The sequence below is a fragment of the Bacillus rossius genome, chromosome 1 (genome assembly GCF_032445375.1).
Source record: "Bacillus rossius redtenbacheri isolate Brsri chromosome 1, Brsri_v3, whole genome shotgun sequence".
Lineage (NCBI taxonomy): Eukaryota > Metazoa > Arthropoda > Insecta > Phasmatodea > Bacillidae > Bacillus > Bacillus rossius.
Genome location: NC_086330.1, coordinates 287,870,065 through 287,894,263, shown reverse-complemented (window position 1 = coordinate 287,894,263; position 24,199 = coordinate 287,870,065). Strand labels below are relative to the sequence as shown.

The window sequence follows — 24,199 nt, the reverse complement described above, 5'->3', positions numbered from 1 at the left end:
TGTGGAATGATTCATGGATAGAAAGAGAGGTATGAGAGGCCTGTAAGTGTAAGTGAGAAAGAAACAGTGCTTCCCCGCCAACCGAGATAAAGATGGTAATTTCCCCACTGCGTGGGAACTGAGTGATAACTGCTGTCTCACGGTGTGAGAGAGAGAACGAGAATGGGAGTCCCCGATTTCGATGTGAAATTGAAAAGAGACAGATCACGGGAAGCCCAGAGTTCTGTATGTAAAAGGTTTTTTCATGTATTGTAACTTGTTCTGTGATTGGTTTGTATCTGTAAGCGTGAATGAAGCATGCGTGTGATTGGTCGGTGAGGTCATGTGACGTCTACTCCCTGCGTGGAGGAGACAGTGGCAGGATTTCACCAGTCATCTGCCGATCGCTGCACCAGTAGGTCGCATTCGGTGGCTTCTCGCAGATGATGTAGAAGTATTTGAAGAGAAAATTTCACATTGGTGGTCGGAGCCAGGCCTATTCTTAAATTAACCGAATGATTTGTTATATTTCGTTCGGACATAATTAGAAATTACGGCCACCTTCGTAGGCGTTTTGGCTCGGGGCGAAATTCGTTTTCGCCGGGTGCGGTCATGTTTAAGGCCGCACTAATTTCGTGTACTTGCAGTCAAAGACTACTGAAGAATACTATTTTTCGTTAATTTTCCTCGCGCGAGCTACGAGCATTTTTCGACGGGCAGATGTACGTGTGAAACGAGTGAATGAAATATTGGGTTCAATTTGTCTATGCATTCTATTTGAAAAAAATAAAAACAAAATTACAATCGGCGTTGAACATCTGTTTATTTTTGTATATAACGAACCGTTATAATGTGCGAGAAAGACTTTTTGAATTCGAGACGAGATCGAGAAAGCAATTTAAAAAGTCTCGAGAATCGAGTCGAGATCGAGAAATCTGTACTTTAGTTAACAGGATAATATGATCCAAAAAAGTAAAACTCAATAATCTGACAAACATACATAATTATTCAATAATTTTATCAAGTATCCACAAAAGACGATGAATGAAACATTAGTTTACAAAGAAAAAACAATCTAGTGGCTAGCCTAATTTAAGGTCTAAAGCGGCTATTTAAAAACACCAGCTGTTCAACATTTTCAGCCAACAAATTTTCACGCCTAATGCTCACAGTGTTTCCATCAGTACTAAATAGTCGTTCGCTTTCAACTTGTGTAGCTGGTATTGCCAGATACCTTCTTGCTACTTTAGCCAGAGCTGGAAAGCGTATCTTGTTGTTTTTCCACCAGGTAAGTGGGTCACCGTTCCTTGGAATTACATCTTCACGTAAATATATTTTAGTTCTTCCTCCAGACTTGATGATTTAGTCCTAACTGATGATTGTGATGTCTTCAACACTTCAAAACTTGACCACAGTGAGCAAGTCTCTTTAGCTTCACTCACCTGCTCCAGTTCTGGTTCAGGATGATAATCATTTTCAGGTTGCTGATGTGAAGTGATGTATTTCGTGCACAACAACTTTTCATGGTCTTGCAATATCACAGTCTTGAATCTAGGGTCAAGCGCCATTGAAAGAAGATCTTCTTTCACACAAGAATACGAAGGAAATCTTTATTTTAAACCTCTTTGCAGTGATTTAGCAAATGCAGTACCAGATTTGCATTGGTCTGTTTGGACATAGTTTGTAAGCATTGCTTCAATTCCATATATCAATGGGATTTTTGATGACAGTGTTGGGAACTTTGAGTAACATAACTCGGTTGTGGCCTCATCTATTGATTGCAAAATATGTGCAATGCTAGCAGCTAGTTTCCACTCACTAGAGGTGAAGTTCTCCACTGCCATGCTCTCTCCTAAATCAGCAGAAATGGGCACCTGCTGCTCAACAAGACGTGACAGCATGGTGTATTCACTATTCCATCTAGTTGGCACCATTGGCAGTAGCTCGTGAACAGGTTTGTTTAGCTTCACTTGAAGTGCATGCAGCCTCTCACGAGCAACATTACTGTGTCGATAATGGCCAACAATAGCTTGTCCTTTTGCCAAAAGTGCTGTAATATCATGTTCATTTTTTGCATCGTGCAGTGCCAACTGTAGTGCATGTGCAAAATACTGAACATGATGAAATAAGGTTTTCCTTATGGCACATTTAAGGTTTTTTGCATTGTCTGTTATGACATAAACTGGGACTTGATCAGTTGGCAAATTCCATTCTTCCATTGCCCCTACAAGCTTTGCATGTACTGCATCTGCAGTATGTGAGCCTGGAAAGTGGTAATTGCCAAGAATATGGCATTTTAATTTGAACTCTTCTGTTAGGTAATGGCCTGTAAGCGAAAAGTAGCTTTCATGTCTCCTAGATGACCATGTATCAGTAGTGAAAGAAAGCGACTCCAAACCATTGATGGCATCTGTACTAATTTCATCAGCCAGTTTGGTTCTTTCCTCTTGATACAACTGTGGTATAACCGTCCTTGAAAATGTTGTTCGCGAAGGAATCTCGTAGCTAGGTTCTAATTCGTTGATTAGACCTCTGAAGCCATGGTCATCCACCATGCTGTAAGGTTGAAAATCACAAGCCATCATGATAGCAATTTTTTTGTCTATTTGATTTTTCCTCACATCGCTGATGCAAAGCTTCTGTTTTTTTGCAACACACTCAAACATTGAAAGTTGTCGACTAGAAGTCTTCTTTTCTTCAGCAGTTATTTTGTTGAATTCTTTTTCAGCGGCTGGATGTTGTTTCAAATGCCGCAAAAGTCCACTTGTCGAGCATGAAGGCGTTTTAATAATGTTTTTACACAATTTACATTCACCACCTTCTTTCTTTTTTAAATAAAAGTTCCATATTGTGGCCATTTTCCGTTCTTTTTTATCCACACCACTAACACTTTCCTCCATCGCACTCAACTTTACTTGTTTTCGGTTTGCAATTACAACTTTACCTTTACACTCTAGTGATGGGTCGTTCGTGAACGATTCGTTCAAAAAGAACGAATCTTTGAGAGAACGAAATCTTGCGATTCGTTCGCGATGTAAAGAACCGGCTCTTTGAGAGCCGGTACCTTGAAAGATTCGGAAGAACGAAAACGCGGAGAGAACGAGAGAATGAAAGAACGAGATTAGAGAACCGGCCACGCGCCCGGTCTGATTCGTTCGTGAAATGATTCATGACGTCAGGAGTCTGAAGAATTAGTAATCACAGCGTGCGCATGTTCACGTGAGCAAACGATAACTGATCAAATAAAATAGGGTAACATGAAAAGTATCTATACCTGAAAATGTCAACTGTTAAGTAGTGGTTTAAAATTGCTTTTTCACATTCACAAATTTGTAAATAAAAAACTTAAAAAAAAAAAAAACCGTATGAATTAAAAATAACAGGGAAAGTAACTACAAATGTTCACACTTATCATTTTTGGGTTAATTAACGTACTTCATTTGTTTCTCTTTATACTGAATTGCAGTAGTAGTATTAAATTTTTGTCTTTTTTTCTCTAAATGTGTTGGTCTACATGTAAACACTTTACTGTCACTAGAGTGTAAATAGCCTATATATTAATATTTGTAACTTAGAAAGTAATAACATATAAATAATCTTGTTTCATATACGCAACTGTGATTAACTGGCTACGGAAAGCAATGTTCAAATTCAAATACAAAAACACGTACGTAATACTCTAAAAGATGAACGAGTTACGACACCTGATAAAAGAGCCAGATCCCATACACAGAAAAGAACGAAATGACCGAGATGAACGAATCGTTCTGAACGAATCATTTCACGGAACTGATCCAAAAGAACCGATTCGGTCAAAAGATCCGTTCTGCCCATCACTATTACACTCACTTAACAGTTTATTTGCCTACTGTCGTATGTAAATTTACGTTATTGACTCCATAGTCTATACAGTTTCCTTGAGCCATGGACGGTACTTGATCATGAAAGTCTGAACATTCACCACTATCGATATGTCACTATCGATACGGACCGCAATTTAAACATCATGTTGCTTGTTATATACTGCTGGCCGTGTGTACAACCTAAGGCCATAAAACAAAATGCAATCGCGGAAGAATTCTGCAGTCATGTTTATATTTTTATTTTTTACCGTACCGTTTTACGTTGATACTTGATATTGATACCGAAAATGATTTATTTTTAACTTTTATGTTGGTTTTATTAACGGAAAATAATCATTTTCTTCTGTAATTTAATGTAATAACCACAGCACAATTCATTGATTACGTTTACCGTTTCATGTAGTGACTTGCGAACGGAAGTTGTTCGTTTTTAACTTTTTAATAATTTATCGTGTATACTATCGTAACAAGTATATTTTATTTTATTCGATCTACGTTACGTTGAAGATATGTTAATTATTTCAACACGCAACGCAAAATGCTGCCTCAATATATTATATTACCTAACCTATTTCTTGTTTACAAAATTCTCGAAAATTCCGAGCCAAAAAAATTATCTCGAGACGAGATCGAGAAAATTTCTGTCTCGACTCATTCTCGATGATGCCGAGACTCGCACATCACTAATTTATTTATATATTTGAAAATTATAATATTCGCACAGGCCTAAATATTACTCACTACACCATGGCATTGTTATGATTCATACTAGCAAGTGCGTTTCAAGCTACGGATTGTTTAGCTAAACAATCGCTACCCAGAGAGACTTCACCATTTATATTATACACCTCCACTCCACAAACTGAAACCTCCATGGTCGCGTGAGGCAATACGACACGAGAGCCTCTCACCAGGAGCTCGAGAATGAGGTTGCGTTTCTTGATGTAGTCCTTGACGAACACGTCCACATCCGCAATGCGTTTGTTCCGCGAGCGCTTGGACAGGGTGTTGGAGCTAGCAGACAGTGGCACGGTGTTGATCCAGCCCGAGGCCGGGCGCGAGAAGTCGCTCGATGATGACCGCGCGTCCGACTGCACCGACGATGAGGACGCATTCGCTCCAAAGATGTCCATGTCTGTGAATAGTTACACACCGCTTGAAATAATCTGAAACTTTTCTGACCGCTGAATATTCTTATGACACTAACAAAAATAATATTTATATATGATTAACTAGCCTAGAACTACAGGAATTTTTTTTTGCTAATTATGTCACAATATTCATGTCAAAGACTGACAATTCGCTACAGCACCTGACCCAAATTTTATGAGTCAAGGAAATAAAGGAAAAAATAGGCCATGGCCTATAGTAATGTGTTAGCCCAGCATTTGCCTGGAGTGTTATCCAAGAACCCATGGAAAATCGACATCAATATGGCCAGTCTGTTGCGCCATGCTGGCCGGTGCACAAAGACTTGTCCGGCACGCAAGGCTACAAGACAAATACTGACAAACAAACAAATTAGATATTGCTGTCTCATCACCATCTGGGTTATTATCAGTAGGCTTCTGCTAATCCTGATGGCCGACAGACATTAGTAATCGTAATGTCAAAAATTATTGACAGCAAACGTATTAAAACTTTCAAATAAAAATGCTGGTTAACAGTGTGGCCAGAGGTAACAAATTCCCAGTGCACAATTCCACGAACATCAAAAAATACAGTGAAAATCATCTTAATATTCCTAACTTGTCTTACTTTTTTGGCCTGGGGGAGTTGGGAGTCTTTCACTTGCTTGACGCTTGCTTGGTTTTTGGGTCACACCCGTAACAACTCTTATCGCCTGTAATGATTTCGGTCAAAAATTTTGGATCACTTTAAATTTCTTTTTTCAAGTCCTGGCTCAAATTCAATTGAATGTTTTTTTTAACCTGTTTGAGAAGGCGAAGATAATATTATCAGCAAGACGTCTCATTTTCAAATCCTCAGCAAAAATCCGCTAGGATAAGCTACAACTCACTCCTGTCTCTTCTGAAATTTCTTCAATCGTGAAACGATGATCCTAGTTGAATTTTTGATGGATTTTTATCATCGCTTTGAGATGTTGAAGGGCGCCCACAACGAGCACTATCTTCAACACTCATCTCACTACGTTTAAAGTGCCCAAACCACTCGAAAACTTGTGTGCAGCTCATTGCATCCTCCTTGAAAGCCTGTTGAAGCATTTGGTAAGCTTCTGTTGCCGTTTTTTCAAGCAGGAAACCAAATTTCAAAACACTCTTGTTCTTTTAAATCTGCCATGACTTCGCGGCAGAACATGAGAACAGTAAGTTAAAAACAATACTACAATCAAATATTAACCTACAAACTGACGCTGTCTGGGCAGCTGTTTAGTGAAGTTATCTAATAACTCTCTACTACGTCTACGAATGGCCGTACGCTCTCAGTCCGGTTATTTTTTTGGGTCCCCACTTGTACATGAATAGTGAAAGTAATGGTGCTATGTTACAGACAGCTGTTACAGCGAATAAATCAAAAATTCGGTAGCCTATAACAGAATCTATCTGTAACAAAAAATTAAAGAATTAAAATTCAAAATTTTGAGCCAAATATTTAATTTATTTGAATTAAATTTTTTTGAAAACTTATAGACCTCTAGTTATTAGATGGATAGGTACCCAAGCAATATATTTAATTATTTATCTGTTTATTTTTACCTTCAATGCTCACTTTCAAACATCTGTGCATTTTTAAGTCTTTTGCCTTTGAACTATCATTTATATTACACACACAATACCTCTAGTCAATATATAATTTAGCCATTGGTCGTGCAAATTCCATGTGGACCATTAGCGTTTAACACAAGCAGCCTTTATGTCTTCAAAACACCATGCAGTAACACAGTATTTAGCAATGAGGGGTGATAAGATAGGAATGGAGCATTAAGGAATGAATTATTGGGAGCAACGGAAGTACTCTTAAAGAACGTCAATTTACAGATCACGTCAACACTCGCCAGATTTGCCAGTTATGAAAAAAAAATAAAAAAAAATAAAGAGTTTCTTCCCGCTGTTAATTTAACTCAGATCGTCTTGGCAAGAGAAGACAGATCTGATTTCTTCACCACCATGGCTCAAATACCAACAGCTACACCATTTAAGAAAGTTAGATTTATAGTTTGTTCAATTTTGAGTTCAAATATCAAAAAACAACTGTAGACTACATGAAGTAAGTGCAAGATTATTTCATTTAACACAAATATAGAAAAATATGCTTTTACTTTTTCAAAGGTTTTTTTTTTTTGCAGTGTTTATTGTCTCTTGCTTTCAAATATTAAAAAATGTCAAGATTGCAGATTGTCTGGCCGTCTCAACTTATGCCAATCCTGATTTTTACTGTGCACACGTACATACGTATTTCGAAATAAAAAGTGGGTAGTTATATTGTGCCCACAAATATATTTTAACTAGTTACTTTCATATTAATATTAATACTGTACGAATAGGACTCTCGTAAGAGTCTTAACCTCATATTTGATAGTTGCACCAGGTGATATGCAACTGCCTGTTGCACTCTGACAACAACTGAATTTTCATTATTTACAGGAATAAGTATTTGAAATCAAATTGAATATAAGTAATAAATGATTTGTTTTAGTATTTGTAATTTTGAATATTTGCACAGGCCTACTGTGGTATCAAATAAAGCTAAATTGACCCATATCACATAATTTTTGGATTGCTGAACAATAAATACGTACATAAAATGTTTAAAACTGATGATTGAACCATAAATGCTAAATGAATTTTGGATTGGACACTTGTCGTATTCCATTTGACTTAAAATACTAACAATTCGAAATAATGAATATTTATTAATTACAAATATTTGACATAGGTTATCTTACTCAAAACACGGGCTATTTGTGACATTTCAAACTTGACAATAATAGTATTTGTATTCATTTCGTCACACTTCCAACAACAGCGGGAAAAAATAAATTCATGCCAACAAACATGAATATAAAACAGACACTCCTTTGCAATGGACATTAAAAGAAGTAATCTCCGATAGTTGCAACAGCATATAAATCTATAATCACAATCAATCTTCCACCATGCAACACAGTAGTGCTGTGTGTATCTATAACGAAACAGACTTTTTGACATATTTCAACTCCAAAACCGAATAAACAAACATAAATAAAGTTTCTAGAATCCAAAGGAAATGAGCAGAAAATGTGTTTGTAATAATACTGAACTAAAATACAGATTATCTGACTGCTATTAACAGAAACGTGTTAACAACTAGGATTTAAATATGTAATATAAGCATATGTAAATATGAGCTCATTTAATCACTAGTTTCCAAATACATCACTATAATTTTTTTTTTTTTTTGGGAAATGAATTGTATTTTCCAGTATTTGGCAGTTCGTGAAAGTTTTCTGGATCAATCCGTAGAGTCGTTTGATCTGGGAAATAAAGCAGATAAAAAATTAAGAGAAAAATATTCATATTTGATTCAAACTAAAAAAAACTGATAATTGCACAGGCCTAAAGACAACACTTGAAGTACGATGGATGGATGGATTATGGATAGATGTATAGATGTATAGATGTATAGATGGATGATGCTATTACAATGATAAAATTTAAACTAAGTTAATGTTTTATGACACCAAACATTTGAATGCCTTTAACAGTATCAAAAATTGTACGTATGTTTTCGCAAAACTATTTTAGTTGTGAAAACATTTAATTGATAACAGCAAAATTTAGTTTTATTTGATGTTTCAGAATGCTTGTGTGAGCATTCAAATTTTTATATACCAAAACATCATTTATGTTATGTATTCAATTTCATTTCTAATATAGTCAACATTTATGAAGAATTGACTGTTTTCAAAGTGCAGCAATTCTGTTGAAAATCTCTTGTGTATCGAAACTGAGGTTAAGACTAATAATTTACAATATAAATGTATACATACCCAGTTTATATATATTAATGGGCCCAAATATTGACCCAAAGACCCAAAAATAATGTGATTATTTATACCAAAACTGCTGAAATTAAAAGTGGGGGTCACATTTTAATCACAAACTTGTATCTTGCTGCTGGAAGAACATGAAATAACAGTGATGGGAACGGCTTAGTTAAAAAAACTACATGGTATGCCTTGTAACTGCGTCACTTAAGCCACTTTAAACCAATGGTATTGCCTCCTTAACCTCTGATTAGTTTTAAAAAAAAACTACACAATCTGCCCGTAAACTGCATCACTGTCACTTTAGTTTGCTCTTGTTTAATGCTTCTTGGACCTAAAGATTGCGAGGAGGGGGAGGGGGGGGAAGCCCCCTGCCCCTTTCACCCTCCTGAGCGACCATCACAGATCGCTGCATTATTTGTTTTCCGAACGATAGCTTTGAACTACAACCATTTAAAAACTCAACTATTTTTTTTACTTGCCACTTGCTGTATTCAAAAAGACCAACGAAATCACTTTACCGGTGAAAAAGGCACCAGACAAGCTCTATTATACATCTTAAAAATTTACTAATTTAAAAAAAAAATTATAATTTTTGTGTGTTTGAATTGTAATTTGCACTGCGTAGTGCATTTTTCACAAACTCATGACCAAATGGCTCAGGGTCGCACTATGTGTCGCGCACGCACCGCCGACGATGCTGGCCTTGAGGTACTTCTTGTCGGAGTGCATGGTCTGCCAGAAGCGCACCAGCACGTGGATGTCCTCCCGCAGGTCGGCGCCCCGGCCCGTCGGGCACTGCGGCGGCCGGCAGAAGTGGTCCAGGCAGTTGCAGTACACGCGCTCCCGCAGCACGTTCTTGGCCAGGGAGCGCTGCAGGATGTCCCCTTGCAGCAGTGACAGGCCGCAGGTCAGCAGCCTGCGCAACCGCAACCACACCTCCACGTGTGCGCACAGCAGTGTTTTTAACACGGCGCAGTCCTGCTAACACCCGGGTCATAGCTCACGTGGATATCCTAGTGATCCAGACGGGATTTAACCATGGAGAGATGTTCTATTTCGTTAATCCTACATCAATTAATAGGCTAAAGACTTAGGTCTATGTATACATGTTTTACTTGATCAAAACATTACATTATCTACAGAATACAGCGAAGCTAAAATTTTACACTTCTTCCTTACACTGCCATGGTCATAACGTACACTAAAAAATGTCGACATAATAACACACAGCCAGTGAACTATGCAGAAAGTGATGGTTATGGGCACATAAATTTTGCAAATCACAATAAAACACCAAAATTAACCTCATTTTTGTAATAAAACCATGAAATTGTTCGTTTTTGAGTAGTGACATGTCGGTCATTCTTTTTTTCCCTGGTTTTGGTTTGGTTCCTGTTTTTGAAAATTGTATCTCGGTTCTAGGTTAAACAGCACATAATTTGCAGTCACAACAAAGATACAGTATACCCTGACAGATGGCGTGTTTATTTGTTCAATAAAACTTACCAGCGCTCTACTTTATAATAATCTATCCCACAACTTTTACATCCCCTCCAATTCCCTCACTACATAACAAAAGACAAAGATGACTGCTATTTTTTATATCCGAGTTTCCCTTGTCTATTGTATTTTATTGTTTACCCTCCCCTTGCCGTAGAGAGATAAAAGGTGGCAAGCTACTCTTGTCAGTTTCTTCTTTAAAAACTATCAAGCTCATTACTGGCAAACTTGTGTCAGGTTGGAGCAATACAAAAGGTGCAGTTATATCATGGAATGTTCAGTTAAAAAGCATTGGGAATCTCATGCAAAAACAATAATGTTTGGGCACAGTTGCACCATAAATACCTCTTTGCTAGACACATTAATTGTGTACGTGCCAGTTCAAGGGATATTAAAACGAAGAGAGGGAGGCAGAACCATCAATACTGACCCATAGCCTCACGCACACACAGGGTTGGAAAAAAAACAGGTTTATTTTTAAAAAAACCTAACAACCAGTTTTTTTTTGTTTAAACACGTTTTTTTGGTTAAAACCAGGTTTTTTTGGTTTGAACCAGGTTTTTCTATTGTGTTAATTATTTTGGCTCTCACCACACTCAAACTATGCATATGTGTGTGTGTGTGTGTGTGTGTTTTATTAAATCAATTTATCAACTGATGATTCTAATACCTACCAAAGAGTTTGCACAAATATATTGTTAAAATACTAAAAGAAAAGAAAAACTGTGACAGTACTGCAGTGTGTATAACAGAATAAACTCGCCAAACTTAAATTTCATTAATAAATGCTTAAAGAAAACACACACAAACTTTTCCCTTCGGTCTTGTGGTTTATCAGTTAAAAAAAATTAAGCTTGTTCTTTCCTGTTTGTATTGCAGGTCATATCACATCACTGTAGATTGTTTTTGTTGAATGCTTTAAACAGAAATACAAATTTGGATGCTTTCTCTAGAGGTGATTTTTTATTTTGATAACTTGACCCTCAAGTTCGTTGCCATGTTTTTTACATTTGGCCCTCACACCCTTTCTTGACTTCTTAACTTCTTCAAATAAAAGCCATACAATATCCCGCTTTCTGCCACTCATGTTGAACCAGTGAAGTTACAGCATCAAAGAATTGAAGTCCAGCAACTCTGCACATCTGAATGGCTGATTTAAACTACAATGGTTTAAAAAAAGTGGTTTATGTAAAAAAAAAAAAAAAAAAAAAAAAAAATCAAACTTTTTATATATTTTTTTTAAAGAATGTTTTAACTTTTTTAATGAAAGGTCTAATTTCTCTTTAATAACACAAATGTTTGGTCATTAATGTTTTTTGTGATTTACAGGGGAAAAATTATATCCTAATTAAGAACATTTAATTAAAATTATATTTATTAATTTTTTATACCTTAATCATACTCTACTAAATACTTCTTAAAAATTAAAAACATTAAATACAGTAGAACCCCTGTTATACACTTTTCAACGGAGGGCACAAAAATGGTGTATGATGCGGGAAAGTGTATGAAAAGGGAATGGCATTAATAATTTTTTTTTTCAATCTAGCATACCAGCACAATGTCAGATTAAAACTTAAATACATAATGTGTAAATAATTGCATTATATTAATGAAAGATATGAATTCATCATCATATATACATATAATAAAACCACCAGAAATGTAAAATACAGTCCATAATCAAGTAAAGCTTCAGCAGGGAAAAAATTCTCATGAGGCAAAAAATCACATCTAAGTTTTCAAAAACAACTCCTATGGATCCAAGTAGCAATGAAGCCAAGAAGGTAACAAATCTTATTGCTCGCATGCTTGTTTCATCATTCCTGCCTTAGGTACTGTTTTGTGGAAGAACAGGGATTTAGGGATTTGATATATAATTTAAAACCAAACTATGTAGTTCCATCGAGTACAACCTTCTTGAGAAATGTTGTGCCTACTATGTATGCAAACGAAAAAGAAAAAATCAAATGTGTCCTTGAAAAAGATATTGCCCAAGTTGGTTCCATTAGTTTGACAGTTGGAAGTCACGAGCAACATACAGTTATGCTTCACTGACATGACACTATGCAGTTGACTTTAATTATAAAACATTTACTTTGGGAATTGTTGCAATTGAAGGCTCAAACACATCTGCTAATTTGAGGAAACTCCTGTCAGATATGACTGCCACCTGGAACATTCCTGGACCTGAAGAACACAATACTGTGAAAATATTTATAATAACTGACAATGCACGAAATCTACCTTCTGCAATTGAGAATACTAAGTGGATACATAGACCATGTTTTGCTCACTCTCTCCAGCTGGCAATAAAAGATGGTATAGATCAGTCAGAAAATGTCAAAAAGGTACTAGCTAAAGGTCGCAGTATTGTTGCACACTATTCTAGGAGTTCTGTTGCCATTGCCCAACTTGAAGCTGATCTGAATGCCAAAAACTTGCCATGCTTGAAGTTAATTAGTGATGGGATTTTCGATACTTCGGTACTTCGATACCTCGGTACCTTCGATACTTGACGGTATCGCAAAGTATCGAGTACCTATCGAAACTGTAAGTTCGATACATTTTTCGATACCTGAATGCTTGTTCATTTGTATTGAATTAAGTTTTGAGTCACCATCGTACAAAATACAATTAGAGTAGAACCTCGATGATACGTTCCCGTTTCATACATTTTCCCGTGTCATACGCCGATTAATTTTGGTCCCGCCGAAAGTACTATATTTTTTTAAAATGGTTTACTTTCCCGGAACATACACTTATAAAATAATTAATTTCCCGTTTCATACGTTTTTACGAAGCGGAAAAGTCCTAAAATTCACAAATTTTTTTGCTATATTCCTCCTGATAAACTACGTTTTTAAGCTTTTATTTTGAAAAACGTTCATTGTTTACCTTTGCAAACGTAAGAAAATAACTTTATCGCACCATAGATATGGATAGTATCAGGAAGACTGTGCACTTCGCTAGTAGCATCTATAGCCAGCACCAAGCGAGACTAGTGGCGCAAACTATAGCCCGTCCCACTCTTAGATTGCAGTACATGGCATATGGCGCGCGCTGTTGCCAAATCTCTAACACATTACGAATTTCAGGAGATGTGTTTCTTTGTAATTCGGATCGAACAAGAAGCATTTTAAGAAATCATATCGTAATTTATAATATTTTATACTATTACACATATACATTTGTAATAATGCCACTTTTATATAAATTTCAAATAAAAACTACCTATTGTAGATGAAAATTTCTAACAGTTTTCTTTTATGTTCTAAAAATCCCATATATATATATATATATATATATATATATATATATTATTTTTTTCATGGGCCCGATAAATGCCGTATTTTTGGACAAGTCTTGTCCAAAATGATAAATAAAATACGGTAATGGAAATTCTCGGTCGAGTAGTTATGGGAAAAATCCGAACAATTGGGTCGAAATGGGGAAGATTTTTTGAAAAACAGAAAAATCGCAACAACTCCCATAATATGAAAAATTTCGCATCCGTTTTAACGTATGATAACTCGGAGTACCTAATGCCAAAAAATGTTTTCTAAATAAATTTCTGATACGACCAGCCATAACTACATGGGTTCGAAAAATATTTTCACCGGACAAAAAAAAACGTAACTGCCTTAAATCTGTTTAACTTGTTTGTAAATATCATAATTATTTTCCAAAACTTTGTCAAAAACAATGTTTGATAAGATGCTTGGTGTTGAGAGGGATAGAAAAATAATTCAAAATTTTCTACCATCATCGCTATTAAATTCCTTCGTATTTATTTGATAAATTTTACATATTATGTTCAAGATTCGATTAAAATATATTTTGTAACCATTACTGCAAGGGGAAGAAAAAAATATGGGTTTAAGGATATAAAAATCCCTTTTTGTTCTAATGTAAAGAAATATAATCATCAAAATCTTCCTGCGCCTTTAGGCTGTGCCGATAAGGAATTTTTTTTAACTTTAACTTAAACAAGAATCTGTTCACACACATTTCATTCATAGGAATTTATACGATAAATGTAACGTTAACTTCATTAAGAAATTAATAACATCACATACCTTTTAATCACTATCGCTACCGCTGACCAATGTTGATACCCCTTCCATAAGAGTAGCACAGAGCTGACCAGAAGAATGGTAAGCTCCCTTAATTGCATTGCACACACTCATATTTTTTGAAAAATACTCAAATACATTCAACACAATCTTGCGCTCCCTCCCGCGTAGCCTACCGATATAATTTCTTTTCGGTGTTCTAACTTCCATATTTTATATGTACGTAATAAAAATAAATGTATAAAATAAAATCACGTATGTTAATATATAATTTGTTTGTCAAAATGATAACTGTAACGAGTCACCGGACACAACGCGTTGCTTGGTCGCGAGACGCGATACTAACTGGCAGGCTGGTTTTCAGAAATGAGTGTCTAAGGAAATACATGGTTGACTAAGGAAGCCATGTATTTGAAATTGCTTGCAGGACAGAACCCCACTTATCTAAACACACGACCCTGTTTCCTCTTACGACGGCAGCTTGCGAGAGAAACCTCTATTGCAGCGCGCTCTTGTACTGATAAGACATATCTTTAACAGCTATTTCCATGGAAACTGTAGAAGCAATTGAGATCGAGCTGTTTTTAAAAACTAATTCAATTCATTGTGAACATTTTTTACGCTTTCGATTCCCATCTATCTTTAATAGAAAAAAAGTTTTCCGCTGGTCAACTTTTTGATGTGTCAGTTTGTGAGAAAATGCATATTAATATATTAAAAAAATTATTTAAGTGAAACCTGTATAGCTTTTGTCTTAACATTTGTTCGGTGGCGTCCTAAGGCATTAATTTATTAATAAAAAAAATCTGTATGGAATACACAAGTAGGTTTTTTGTTTTTGATGTGAAACATCTCAGAATACTTCAAAACAGTTCGCAGTGAATAAGTTATGTTTTTTTAATTTTTTCGGACACTTAAAATATTGTTAAGTATTCAAAATAAGCATTGACTTATGTGTATTTCGATGCTATACAATATGAAAAATAGCTTGGTACAAAAATTAAAATTTTAATTTTGTTTGATATTTGGCAACAACGCACGAAGAAACAAGGACAGCGCTAACGGCAATCGGCGTGTGTTAGAGAGAGAGAGAATGCACCCATTTACTTCCACACTGCAATCTAAGAGTGGGATGCTCTATAGCAATGATTATGAAAATGGTGCATGCGCTTTACCAAGGTACGGATCTCATATTATGTGCATTCATTAATCTTTGAACTGAATATACCCGTTTGTTATTGTTTTTTTATGATCAGATTGTTTTGTATTTTACGTTTCTCAAGTTAAAATTTTATTGAAAATTTTTCTGTTGCATAAAGTTGTTTGCAAAATGAAACAAACAAGCAAAAATTTCTGATTTTCTTTTTAAAATAGCCTAATTTTTTTATTTCTAGTTTAGGCTTGGTGACTTCCCTGGTTTAAAACTAAAAAACTTGGTTTTTTAGCAAAAATAAAACTGTATTTTTTTCCCAACCCTGTCTGAATATGACTTAACCACAGAAAGGGGTATTTCCTAACAGGAGGAAGATTCTACATACGTAGAACAAGTGTTCCCCATAGAATAAGGGATATGAAGTACAGTCAGGGATTTCCTACGGAATAAGAATGAACTATTTAATGTTTTTAATTTTTAAAAAGTAGGTACGTATTTAGCAGGGTATGATCTATACTTATTCAGATAATTTTAACCATAAGATTTTGGATTAATAGCTATATAATTTTTTATTCCTATAAATCACAAGAAACATTGATGATCAAACATTTTGTTGTTATTACAGAGGAATTAGACCTTTCATTAAAAAAATTAAGATATTCTTAAAAAAAATAGATATATATTTTAAAAAAAACCTTGGTTTTTTTTTTAAAAAAAAACACTTGGTTTAAAACATAGTTTAAACCATCGTGGTTTAAATCAGCCAACCCGCACGCACACACATATTCTCTCTTGTTGGCTAGTTTATTTTAAGATTTTCCCCCCCATGCCAGCACAGCCCAACCGAAACATCACTTGCCGGCACCAACTGGGCTTGCAGCAGACGTGGCAGACACACAATAACTGTGCTGTTCATGGAACTTCACACCACTCCTGAGATATTTTAACTAAACATATTACACTCACTAATAGAGATATATTTATTAAATACAAGTATAGGCTATTTATTTATGCACATATTCAACCACACAGTGAAATATTAATTTTTTTGGACCAAAAATGAAAAACACCCATAAGATAGCATTACATTTATTACATTAAAAATGGGCAAATAAAAAATTGGCAACTTATACATGGGTAAATACTGTATCTTAAAAAAATAAGTGATTAAAAAATATAAATATTTTTATGGACCAAGTTTATGCACCATGTTTCTCAAATTACACTCTTAAGCACCATCACAGACCAAATTTAGCCTAAAGGATCATAAAATTCTCCTCTGTTCGAGAATACTTGGCACAACGGCATTGAAACATAGAGATTGAACCTAGATACAATATGAATGACACAGCTAATGGTTTGGTGATACAGAATGAATTTTTGTATTACCATTTCATTTAAATTCCCTCACATAACATATATGTTCCCAACTATAACCTCATTTTTCCAATTTTAAAATTCCCTGACAGTTCCTGGTTCTACCTTTCTTCCCTGAAGCTGGACCTGCTGGTGGACGAGGGAGAGGGTGGAGAAAGCAAACACGTACTTGAAACGGGCACCGAGAGCCGCCGCGTGGCGGTTCAGGTGGAAGTCCTCTGCACCGACCGTCATGGGCAGCGAGCGGTGAAGCAGCATGGCGATCATTTCAACCTTCTCCTGGCTGCAGTACTTGGCTGCCTCCACCAGCTCCGTCAGGAACTGCAACCACATGTGCACCCGTTCAGGTTGTAGGCTTCACGCACAGACCAATGACCAGTATATCAGATCGTGGCGGTGCCAACGGCGCAATGTTTGGGAGGACTCTGGTTCGAATTTTGGTCCAGCCTTCATTATATTGGTTTTACATGATATACTAGGCAAATACTGGGATATTACTACAGCCATGGCAGATGTGTTTCCTAGAGATGTGATTGAACAATTTTCAGAGGAAAATTGTCACTGTACAGAAAATTTCTGTATAAATAAAACCAAATGTTTTTCTGTAAATTTTATGTTTTACATTACCAACATAAAATTACAGAATTTAAGATACGTGGTTATATTTTGTAAAAATTTATTTTCTGAAAATTGGTTAGGTAATGTTTAAAAAAAAATGTTTTTTTACTTATTAGTTGGCAAAGGGTAGCATGGGTCCTATCCAAGTCAAAAATGTTAAGTGAGCCATTAGGTACTAAAGAATTACAAAATGTATGTTTTACTTGGTTCTGCTTGTATAAAAAAAGTTAATAAAATTTATTTGTTTTTGTCTGTGAAAACATAACTCATTGAAAAAATTTTACGGTAATTTACCAGAAAATTTCCCCACAAATACTTTTCCCGAAAACTTTTTCCTGACATGTACAGCGTTTGTTCATCTCGAGTTATCTTGTCATCAAGGAGATAAAACAAAAATTAATTTAAAAAAAATAAATTCTTAGTATCAAACTTGTAATGGGAATGGGAGGAGTCTAGCGAGATGGCCCACCTGTATCCAGATGTCATGTGGGGCGATGAATGGAGGGGAAGGCACCAGCCGACAGCCCTCATATGCGGCGAGCGGGCTCACTTCCTCCTCATGCTCTGAGAACAGTCCCAGGCGCTTGTCGATGGAGCACTGCCAGGCGGAGAACATCTCCTGCGGTCACAGAGTTGCAATTAGATAAAGCTGCACAGTTAATACCTGTAGCCATTGAGCAATGATCAGGCCAGAGTTTCCCCAAACACTGTGCCGTCGCACACTAGTATGCTGTAAAGTATCTTCAGGTGGCATGCAAGAATTTTGTAAAAATGTATCATGTCCGAAATTATAAAATTTTAAAAATCAATAAAATATTACATACAGGTAGTAAGAGAAGCCCAAGTTTGTCACAATCCAGATATCACCGGCTAGCTATGATCTGAATTGCACATACACTAACACTTGGAAATCTGCTGAAATTTAATTCAAGATTCAGATTTGAGAAAACTGGGATTTGACCCATCCTAAAAATTTTTTTAGCCCTGGTCCCTGAAACAAGCGCATGAGCCACCTGTGTTTGCTGATAGTAAGCCAAGTCAGTCTACACCTGAAGCAGCGGGAGCTCGAGGTCAGGCCGCGCCGTCACCAGCCACTGCCAGCACTCGATGGCCGTCGTCATCGCCACCTCCGTGAAGAGCTCCACCTGCGACCAGGCCACCGCGTGCAGCAGATTGCGGTGCACCCCTGCAGAGCACATAGAGAGCATCAGGCCCTGTCATCTTGGTATCTTCCATAAAGTGAGGTGGTGCAATGGCGAAACATTTAACTCGCTACGCTATTACGAGAATGCAGGTTTCCTTGCTGATCCACGTGTCCGTGTTTCTGCTCTCCACGTGTCCGTGTTTCTGCTCTCCGTGGTTACTGAAATACTCCACACAAATCCTTGGATGGTTCCTAAAAATAAAACCATGGCCAATGCTTTTCCCATCTCCATAACATCGGTATACTGGCAAATACTGTCAAGTAGTGGGGAAAATGACATTAAATTACTATCTGCCTAATAAAGGGGCAAAATATAACTCGAAAAAATGCCTAAGTCAGTATCTCAATCAGTATACAACGAATCAAAATGTCGCTATTCTGACTGACCAAGTCTCAATAACTAAAAATCGATGAAGTTAACTTATTCTTCTGCCACTTTTTTGCTTGGTCGGTTTTGGCAGTACGTCCTTGAGTGTTACGTTCTCTAATAACCTCAGAGTTGACAAAAATTTAATTTAGACTGTGTGTGTACTTACGTTCCTACGTTAGAAGCTAAAATATTATGGGATGATTAAATAACACAAAACAAAAATGTCTTGTAAACTACACAAGAAACATTTGTTCTCCACTGACTTCTTTCCTGGAAACAAAAGATAATCTGAATACATAACACTGGCATTTATTATTAATAATGAGCCAGAAGTAGCCAATATGTGTGATCTTCAGACTGCAACCTTCAGTTTGATAAATAAAGCGGGAGATTCAAAGAACACTTATACTTAATAGTTTGTGTATTGAATTAAATGTATTTATTACAATAATTGAATTTTTTTTACTTAGGCAACACTTCACTTCATTTAATTAATTTTGGCAATCCAAGCCAAGAGTAAAAGCAACAAATAATAATCTGTGTCTTATATGTTTCCAGCTTAGCAAATTAATAAACTCTCTGTCAACAGATGATGTTGGTCCACTAAAGGTAAACTAACATGAATAATGGCTTATGACCCAAATAGGAGCCTCACATGCTTGCACTAGGTGGAACTCAAACACACGACCTACAGAACACCAAGATCAAAATATCTTCTCAAGTTTTGCATTTCAACTGAACATCTCTTATAGCAAAGCACAGTGTCATGGGTCGCACTCACGTGGCTGGAGCCATCATTACGAACCCAAGAATTCTGGCATGTCTAAAATTAATGAGCACCAAGTCGTCACCCAGGTCCCATGACCTTAAGTCTTTGCTCATAGGCATGCCGCGTGCCCGTGCCACAATCAAAGGTAACTGAAGTCAGTTCCCCCGCTGTTCCTTGCCGGCTCCTGGAGGCCAGCTAGCTGCCGCATGCCCAGCTGCTTGCCAGCCCTCCAGAGCCTTGGAAGGAGGGATGGGACGAGCAGCGCCGAAGTGCACCGACCTACCGAAGCCTTCATCCCTCTTCGTGTTCACCATGCATGTCCCCGCCAGCCAGAAACGGCAGAAAATACAACGCCTAGACAGTAAACAACCTGATCGGCCGATAGTAATAAGTTACATGCTATTTTGTTCTGGAATGCACGCGGAAGTAATGCCGAAATTCATAGATCACCTGAAAATTTAAAATTAAAATTGCGGCAATTAATGAGACACACTTGCAACTGACAGATCAGCACACCATCCATGACTATGTTATCTACTAGCGGGATTAGAATAACAGGGGAGGGGGGCATTGCCACAGCTGTGCACAAGAGTATTAAACACTCAGAATGCCAGCTCCCCCAGTTTCCTAATTATGAAGCAGTTGGCATATACCTCACAGTTAACAAACAACAAGTAAAATTAATTTCAATGAACGCCTGACCAGGTAGGACACGCTATGAAGCCGGCCCTTCTGTTCTGGCTAGAGGCAATTTAATGCCAAACACCTGGAATGGAACAGTCAAAAGCTAATGGCAGACTGCTTTTCAACCATCAGTTGACTAGAAACTATCATGTTCATGCTCCTTCTGAGACAACGCATATGACTGGTAGACTAAACACTATACCGGATATTCTAATACCGCAATTAATAAACGAGTCAATATAGGGTTTGAACTAGTTGTGGTGCATTATATGTCATCAGACCACTTACCAGCACATTTAATTTTTTATGATGCAGACACGACCACGAACCCGCTATGCAAAATCTAGGATTATTAAGTTGACTGATCAAGTTTTCAAAATCATCTAACAAATAATCTTCTGTATACAACGGAAATAAATATTACAACCACTGACCACCTCGAGGCTGTGATCACTGAGCTTGTGACTAAAATCCAGGATAACATAGCCATGTATATTCCAGAAAAGGAGCTTAACTGTACCATATATAAGCACCATAATGTCATGGAAAAACTGCCTCCACTGGGAATACACACGACTTAAGCAGCAAAAAAATAAACGACCAATAGATGAATTACGATAAATAATTTCCAAATAAATTGTACAGTGGCGAATTAACACATAAAGAGGCAAAAGTAGCCAAACTCAAGTTCCATAACAAGTTCAAGATCCAGCCTAGATGCTTCTAAACAAATTTGAAGAAATTCCAAACCTACAAACTGATACTGGAGTTGTCTTTCAGCCCCGAGATAGAGCACAAGCCTTTGCAAATACACTAGAAACAGCATTCCAACCGTACCAACAGCCAAGCGACAGGTAATTCAATGCGTGAATATACAGAGATTTACATATTAAATTACACCAACCAACCACATCCCAGCAACACCTGACACACACAGAGGAAACAAAACGAGTATCACATGTATGAAGCCTTGGAAGGTTCCAGGAAATGACAGCATTTAAACTGTTGTTCTCAAACAACTCCCTGACAAAACACTTGAATACTTAGCTGCGTGCATCAATGGCCTGCTCAGGTTGCATTTCATCCCTCCCAATGGAAACAAGCTAATGTAACTATCTTCCACAACCCTGGCAAAGATAAAACACTCCTGCTAAACAACAGGCCAATCTGCCTACTAAATACACTCTGGAAAGTGGCAGAGTGTACACTGTTACAATGACTCAGTCGACAAATATGGGAACACAATATTCTGCCTGATTAGCAGTTTGGTTTCTGTAGTACTCACTGAGGAAATAAGCAGCTTTAATGTAAGGGATTATGAAGTGGCTACATTACAAAAAGCCTTCAATTGAGTCTTTCATGCAGGCTTAATATAAAAACTATCCTAAACAGGCTTTCCTGGCAGCTATATAAAACTAATGTCTTCATATTTAGCTGACAGAACATTTTGAGTCTCCAAGGAAAGCTCTAAATCTGACCTAAAACCGATAAATGCAGGAGTGCCACACAGCAGCATACTTCAGAATACCCTGTACTGTTTGATATTTACGTAAGCGAAATGCCTAAACCAGAGCATCGTCTTGTTAAAATAGGCTGCTATGCAGATGACAGAGTCCTGTATAGTAGGTCACAAAACCTTCACTTAGCCATTAACAGGCTGAAAACTGTGTTAAATGCAATGCAACAGTGGTGCACTAACTGGAGAATTACAATAAACACTACGAAATCAGAGGCCATGGTGTTTACTTGTAAAAACATCTAACAAACCAGATACAGGCTGCAACTAAATCTATTTAATAAATACATTCCCTTCAAAGACGTAGCTGAATATCTCAATGTCCTAATGGACTGAAAACTACTGTAGCGGATGCACGACATGAAGCGAGGACAGGTAAACGGCAGAATGAATGCACTCTACCCAGTAATGAACAGGCACTGCAGCATCTCAGTTCTAAACAGACTACTGCTTTACAAAGCCCCCATCCGACCAATAATTACATACACTGCTGCTGTGTGGGCAATAGCCGTCAACACAAACCTCAAACTGCAGTGAATTCAGAATAGATGTATTAAAATCACTACAGATGCCCCCAGATACAGCCTAGTAGAGGCACTGCATCACAAGACAAACACAGAAAAAACACATAGTTGTTATGTCTGCACAACTCAATTCTACGTTAAATATGCAATTAATCTTAACACATTTGTTTCATCTCTCAGTAATTATGATCCTGACGAGATACGGATTTTTAAACACCTTAAAATGGTGCTTGCGCACTGACTACCATAGTGTTCTATGGTTGGCTGAGCCTTGAAACCTCCCGTGAGCCAACCCCAACCCTGGCATTGCAGGCAAGTGAGACAACTCTGCCCTATGCTTTAACATTGAGCAGGACAATCAAAATAAATATCCTGGCACACCCAACACAAGTATGCTGAAAGTTCTTAACATTGATGAAGCTTTCCTTCACCCCCTACAACACCTTATATCACAAGTGTGTAGAAGTTGAGGCTAGGGCCTCGCCATGAAGGACTGGATAATTTCTCTAACCAACCGACTGCCTACTCACGACAGGTTGAACTTCATCTATCCTTTCCTGAGTGTATCCCAATGCACCAACTTACAGTTAGGCATTTTAAATTAATTAACACGTAGCTTCTGAAGCGTAGATGCTGGGTTAGAGTTTTGCAACAACAGACTGAATAATTTCACTAAGTGCCAACAGCCTTTTACTGGCAAAAGGCGAACTGCCGCTCTATCCCTTCTGGAGTGAGATCCAACGTGCCAGCTCACAATTAATTAACGTAAAATAACTTAATATAATTTCTTCTTGTATGCATTCAACATCAATTTCTTTCTTGGTCTCAAGCACACGTGCTGACTGGCAGCCTGAAAGGCGACCACTGGTCCCAATCCAGACGCGCACAAATGCCAATGTGGGCGCAAGGTCCAAGCTCCCGACCCCAGCATGGTTGAAACTTTCTGTCCCGACCAACTCTTCTTTCGGACTATCTTTCTTGTCCTGTATTGAACCTGCCTGCTTAATACTTTCAATATTTAATCCGGCATGAATTTGCCCAGGGTTTTCCCTGTGTCTATGCAGGTTTTACCTGCGCCCAACTAACTATGTAGTTATAGGCTAGATCTTAAGATAGGGGAGTTAGTCAGAAGCATCTATTCCTGCCACAGCTGGCCAATTCCCAAACAAAACACACAATGCATTTTCCTCTCTCTGCATGGCTAAAACCCAAGCGTACTAAGCCAGAACTCTCCCCAAAAAAAAAAAACTTTGTTTCAGTTAGGTTATGAAAAAAAATTGTAAACGACAAATTGTCCCAGGGCCGTGAGCCCTACTGAGCCTCCTGCGCTCTCACTGCCCATGCTCTGATGCCTTGTGCTGCCTCCGCCAGCAGCCACCTTCAGACGCCTTGTGCTGCCTTCGGACGTCCAGACGCCATCTCCGGAAAACTTCACCGCTAGGGTTGATAGTTAGAGCAGTTGGCACTACAGGGTGTAGTACTGAAAATTGTAATAAAACTCTCATCAATAGCTTCATGCTGTAAGCATTGATTGATTATACTTACATGGTTGATTTTAAAATGTTTAATTAATCTC

The 24,199-nt window shown here is 37.3% G+C and overlaps 1 protein-coding gene across 5 annotated transcripts in view; it reads right to left on the bottom strand.

Moving 5' to 3' along the window:
- Positions 1-24,199, bottom strand: part of LOC134527701 (phosphatidylinositol 4-kinase alpha) — a 213,168-nt gene that overhangs the window by 43,431 nt on the left and 145,538 nt on the right. For all 5 annotated transcript variants that reach the window (XM_063360607.1, XM_063360604.1, XM_063360605.1 and 2 more), the window contains 5 exons: positions 18,606-18,742; positions 18,026-18,175; positions 17,108-17,259; positions 9,519-9,748; positions 4,754-4,977 (listed from right to left, as the gene is read on the bottom strand). In XM_063360607.1, coding sequence (XP_063216677.1) covers positions 4,754-4,977; positions 9,519-9,748; positions 17,108-17,259; positions 18,026-18,175; positions 18,606-18,742 — 893 coding nt within the window. The remainder of the gene's footprint in view (positions 1-4,753; positions 4,978-9,518; positions 9,749-17,107; positions 17,260-18,025; positions 18,176-18,605; positions 18,743-24,199) is intronic.